This window comes from Gadus morhua, chromosome 9, assembly GCF_902167405.1.
Source record: "Gadus morhua chromosome 9, gadMor3.0, whole genome shotgun sequence".
Classification (NCBI taxonomy): Eukaryota; Metazoa; Chordata; class Actinopteri; order Gadiformes; family Gadidae; genus Gadus; species Gadus morhua.
The window spans coordinates 19,631,897-19,637,896 of NC_044056.1; the positions used below are offsets into that span (position 1 = coordinate 19,631,897).

General features: G+C 45.6%; 1 protein-coding gene across 1 annotated transcript in view; it reads right to left on the reverse strand.

The window, feature by feature from the left end:
- The window catches only part of ptprq (protein tyrosine phosphatase receptor type Q), a 33,096-nt gene that overhangs the window by 23,102 nt on the left and 3,994 nt on the right, over positions 1-6,000 (reverse strand). The window contains exons 6-11 of the mRNA XM_030366153.1: positions 5,352-5,460; positions 3,611-3,713; positions 3,396-3,507; positions 931-1,000; positions 544-743; positions 143-371 (exon numbers count right to left, since the gene is read on the reverse strand). Coding sequence (XP_030222013.1) covers positions 143-371; positions 544-743; positions 931-1,000; positions 3,396-3,507; positions 3,611-3,713; positions 5,352-5,460 — 823 coding nt within the window. The remainder of the gene's footprint in view (positions 1-142; positions 372-543; positions 744-930; positions 1,001-3,395; positions 3,508-3,610; positions 3,714-5,351; positions 5,461-6,000) is intronic.

The following is a 6,000-nucleotide window of genomic DNA, read 5'->3' on the forward strand; positions in this document are numbered from 1 at the left end:
TACGAAACAGCAACAATTAAACAACACAGGTGTCCATCATCACACAAATGATGAGTCAGTAGCGACACAGGTGTGACAAAGCTCTATCTAGCGTCCTCATGTGGTTCTTGCGCAGGCCATGTGCACAGCATGTGCAGCGTACCTGACTCGGGCATGCGGACCATGTAGGAGGCGACCTGCCCCTCCCCTTCCGCGATGAAGGCCGACACCTCAAACAGGTAGGCGGTGTAGGGCCTCAGCTGGTCCACGCCCACCGAGATGGGCACGCTCCAGGCCGCGGCGGGGGGCACCGCAGACTCTGTGATGGAGGGGGCGGAGGCCGTCATTTCCGCCGGACTGGTGGTCCCGCGGGTCAGGATGTCTGCGGCGTCCTGGACGCAGATCGTCATGCTTAGGAAACGCACGCGGACATGGAGACAGTATAGGCCTACACCGTGAAACATGGGGGGGAGGGGGAGAGGGAGAGGGAGAGAGAGAGAGAGAGAGAGAGAGAGAGAGAGAGAGAGAGAGAGAGAGAGAGAGAGAGAGAGAGAGAGAGCCTACGTTGCAGTGGGGCAGAGCTCCCGCCATGATGTCTTCTGCGTTCAGCTCCAGCATGCGGACAGTCTGGCTGGTGCGGGCGTGTTTGACTTTCAGTGCAAACTTGGTGATGAGGCCGTTGATACGACGGGGGAGGAACCATGTGACCATCACAAAGGTGTGGTTCACAGCTACCGCCGTCATATTGGTAACCAGGCCGGGGGCTGCAGGGAACAGAACACAATGTATATAATAATGGAGTTATATACAGTTTTTTGTATATTCTTCATAATGTCTACCTCAACGGTACATCCTGTTTCATATAATTCACATTTCCATTGCTGCTTTTGGTATTGTGTGTATGTAGATATATGTGATCTGTTTATTGTGTACAGTCTCTGTGGTTCCCACCGGCCTCTGCCGTCTTCATGTACGAAGTCTTGCTGTATAACCCCACACCCTCAGACGTCTCTGCTGCCACCTGCGAGAGAGAGAGAGAGAGAGAGAGAGAGAGAGAGAGAGAGAGAGAGAGAGAGAGAGAGAGAGAGAGAGAGAGAGAGAGAGGGGGAGAGAGAGGGGGAGAGGGAGGGGGAGAGAGAGAGAGAGAGAGAGAGAGAGAGAGAGAGAGAGAGAGAGAGGGAGGGGGAGAGGGAGGGGGAGAGAGAGAGAGAGAGAGAGAGAGAGAGAGAGAGAGAGAGAGAGAGAGAGAGAGAGAGAGAGAGAGAGACTTTTGACTTTGAAACACAATTTTATTTCCCCTTATTTGAATCAAACAAAAAAATACAAACACAAACCCCAATTGTCTTAAATATAGTCTATTGAGCATATGACACCACCATAGCACCATTTGTCCTTTCACAGTATGCAAAATCAGCTGCCACCCTAGTCTTGCCCTGGGGGGGGGGGGGGGGGGGGGGGGGGGGGGGGGGGGGGGGGGGGGGGGGGGGGGGGGGGGGGGGGGGGCTTTAGTAAACCGTGCGTGCGTTTTACTTAAAGCGCCGTGTGACTTACTTAAGCGCACATGCTACATATCTTTATCAACAGATTACTTCCATGTCACCTCCCTGGCTCTGTACAGTGCTTATTTTACGCTGACCCTTTGTGTCGCCTAGGAATTTGTTCGGTCTAATAAGAAATATTACTTACTGCTCCTTCTGAACAAGCTGCTCCAGAACATCTACATTTTCCCCCACTAAAGGTTGCAGCACATTCTCCATGAGTGATTCCTCATATTCATCAAAATCAAATTAGACAACATGGGGCATGATATTTTAAATTGTCTGTTTTCCACGTACAAAACCCTTCATGCTGTTAGAGGAAATGAATATAACACATATTCCTTCCCCTCCTCCATCAATTTCACATCCACATCCAAATTCGGAAGCCCTGCATTTGAAATGATAAATGTTTGCCTTCGAAAACTTTCTACATGAACCTGATCCGGCCATTTAGAGCCGGGTAGAATAGGTTAAGCAGCAGTTTGTTTGGCATATCTGAACAGGATCCTTTCCAATCAGTCATCTTCAAAAAATGGGGGTAGATTATAGAGGATAACTCTTTTGGAAGGTGAAGATAGGAGTAAGAAGCGAGTCTTTCATTATAAGTCCTTCTTCTTCTTCTTCTTCTTCTTCTTCTTCTTCTTCGAGAGAGTGACAGAAAGACAGAGTAAGGGTGGCGTTTGCTAATTAATTCATGGGAAGGTAAGGTGTGGTCATGAGACCCACCTGAGGTGTTTATCTTCAGTGCGGTCAACATGCTTCAGGGAATTAATTTGTCAGCCACCAAACAACAGACGATATCACCAATGACAACACATTAATGTCAACACAAATCATTAAATGTTTGGCCCACAATAGTAAATATAAAGAGCACTCTGAGTAACATTATAGGTGCACACTGTCAAGGCAACAACACTCACTCATAGTGTGTGAGTGTTTCTATCTCCCTATCTCTTTCTCTCTCTCCATTACATCTGCACACAAACACGCATGCACGCACACACACGCACACACGCACACACACGTACACACACACACACACACACACACACACACACACACACACACACACACACACACACACACACACACACACACACACACACACACACACACACACACACACACACACACACTCAACCAGTTTGCTTCAATGAAGTTCATTGGGTTAATGAATTCTGAAAACTAATAAGCGTGATCACATTCAAGCTCAATAACAACAGACAGTGGAAAGGGATTATCCATAGATCTATTTACATGATCAATAATTCAACCAGGATAAATTATTGAACAAGATAATGCATATTAAAGCCCATTTAGTATAATACAATTTTGCATGTAACACATCAAAACATGCAAACGTGATCCTACAATATAACTCCAGACATTATTATTAATAATAATAATAATAATAATAATAATAATAATAATAATAATAATAATAATAATACATTTTATTACCTTAACTTAATTATCTTTTGTCGACACTCACTTCCATTTAATTCCATTAATAACCTTTTTTACTTTAAAATTAGTTTGATAGACCTGTATGGCTTCTCCTTGCACAAAGTGGTAGCAACCTTCCACACTCCCTTTCAAAGTGTTGTTTTAGTTTGCATTTGTATGCCCATTGTAGCCAAGATATGTGTGGCCAATTGACCATGTTCCCAGTTCAGACCGTGAGGACCCCATTTGCCTTCACCTTTTAGGTCCTTACATCTTTGTATCCTATGATGTGGGTGCCTACAATGAGTCTTCCTACGATCACGCTGCATCAAACCAAATTATATTTTTAGGGCCTTGCATGAAATAATCTTTCATCGACATGCGTTCTCGTCTCCCGGGATGCATGCACGTACACCGATATTGGGCCGGTACCTGGATGCCGTAGGTGGACCCTGGGACGAAGGTGTTCAGGAGAGTCTCTGCGATATTAAGGACGGTGACGTACTTGAAGTTGGTGTCGGGGTACGGGCATACCTCCTTGTATCTGTAGAGAGTGGAGCCATGAACAACAGGTAAGACGTGAAGCATCCAGAGGGACATCGGTTTGTGGGTTTCCCATGACGATGACGATGATGACGAGGAGATACCTGATAATGTAGGCCTCGACGGAGATGTCGTCGGGGGGGCGCCACGTGAGCAGAATGCCGTTGGAGCCCACCGGCTCTCCCACCAGATCAGTGGGGGCAGCAACTGCTTGGGGAGAGGGGGGGGGTTAAAGGTATAAGAGTCAAGGAATAAAAAAGTTTGCTCCATGAGCTGGAAATACAGACAAGTAATCTGTTACAACTCCGACGAGCCTGTCAATTGGTAATCTCTTTACACGCTGCTTCCTTTCTGCAGAGGCAGTGATCTGCAAATGCATGTGGCGATATGCAAATGTGTGGGGATTGGTCTGTGTGCATCAGTAGCTATACAGCCTGCATACCGCTAGTCGGAAGTATTCCCCAGTGATCTTGGAGTAAAATACTCTACTACTTTTCAGCCATTTCAGCAATTTATGTAAATTTTTGCAGTAACAGATTTGTTCACACATTTACAAGATCTAAGATTTTTACGTTTACATAATGCCTTCCTGTACACATTCTCAGCACACATTTAGACAATATTTTACACGTTTGCTAATCCTATTTTGCACACATGGATTGAGATACAGTTATACAAATCTCCTGTCAGATTTGTCGATAGTTCTGCTATAACGTGTGTGTGTGTGTGTGTGTGTGTGTGTGTGTGTGTGTGTGTGTGTGTGTGTGTGTGTGTGTGTGTGTGTGTGTGTGTGTGTGTGTGTGTGTGTGTGTGTGTGTGTGTGTGTGTGCGCCTGCCTGCCTGCCTGCCTGCCTGCCTGCCTGCCTGCGTGCGTGTCTTGGAGCGTATGTTTGAGGCTGCACTCTGCACTCTTAATCCAGGAATAAATAGGATTCCTGCGCGCACACAAAATATGTATGTGTGCATGCATGTGTGTGAATGTGTGCGTGTGAGTGTATGTGAGTGTGTGAGTGTATGTGAGTGTGTGAGTGTATGAGAGTGTGTGAGTGTATGTGAGTGTGTGAGTGTGTGAGTGTATGAGAGTGTGTGAGTGTATGAGAGTGTGTGAGTGTATGTGAGTGTGTGAGTGTGTGAGTGTATGTGAGTGTGTGAGTGTGTGAGTGTATGAGAGTGTGTGAGTGTATGTGAGTGTGTGAGTGTGTGAGTGTATGAGAGTGTGTGAGTGTGTGAGTGTATGAGAGTGTGTGAGTGTATGTGAGTGTGTGAGTGTGTGAGTGTATGAGAGTGTGTGAGTGTATGAGAGTGTGTGAGTGTATGTGAGTGTGTGAGTGTGTGAGTGTATGTGAGTGTGTGAGTGTATGAGAGTGTGTGAGTGTATGTGAGTGTGTGAGTGTGTGAGTGTATGTGAGTGTGTGAGTGTGTGAGTGTATGAGAGTGTGTGAGTGTATGTGAGTGTGTGAGTGTGTGAGTGTATGAGAGTGTGTGAGCGTGTGAGTGTATGAGAGTGTGTGAGTGTATGTGAGTGTGTGAGTGTGTGAGTGTATGAGAGTGTGTGAGTGTATGTGAGTGTGTGAGTGTGTGAGTGTATGTGAGTGTGTGAGTGTATGAGAGTGTGTGAGTGTATGTGAGTGTGTGAGTGTGTGAGTGTGTGAGTGTATGAGAGTGTGTGAGTGTATGTGAGTGTGTGAGTGTGTGAGTGTATGAGAGTGTGTGAGTGTATGTGAGTGTGTGAGTGTGTGAGTGTATGAGAGTGTGTGAGTGTGTGAGAGTGTGTGAGTGTATGTGAGTGTGTGAGTGTGTGAGTGTATGAGAGTGTGTGAGTGTATGGCGGTTCTGTGATCCCACCTGTCTCATTGTTGCTGAGGATGCGGCTGACTGCGGGACGGTTGGTTGAGGAGGCCGCTGTCACGGTAACGATGAGCTCGGTGTTTGGTCTCACACTCACCACGTCAGCCTGGGAGGCAGCGAGGGGACATATACAAGGCTACGGCGAGCGTTCAAACACACACACCACAGAGCCAACCCTAGCATGTGACACAGCAAGGCTCGCAATTAGCATTTCTTCATTCATAAGCATTACCATATCCTTATCCTTTTCAAACATGTTAGCCCTAAGAGCCTAGCAAAATCAAAGGAATAAAAAAGCTTTATCGTCTGTGCCAGCAATTTAACAGAACATTTTATTCCAATCATTTAATTCTTGTCTTCCTTTTAAGTGAAACACATGTGATTGCTGTGACGGAATTGTGTTTACTGTTTGTGTGGGCCAATAAAAAAAATAGGCAATGTTTTCAGTTTTTAATTGTCATTCGTTTTTTGTGCAGTTTTGGTTTTACAACCATAACTTTCGATCTCTCTCTCCACTTCTTTGTTGTATGACGTGCGTATATCGTCATACACCAATCTGTTGTCATTGTTACGCAACCATTTAAAACATGTACTTAATTTCGTAATGTTTCAAAACATGATCAATTAGTCTAAATATGATATTCTT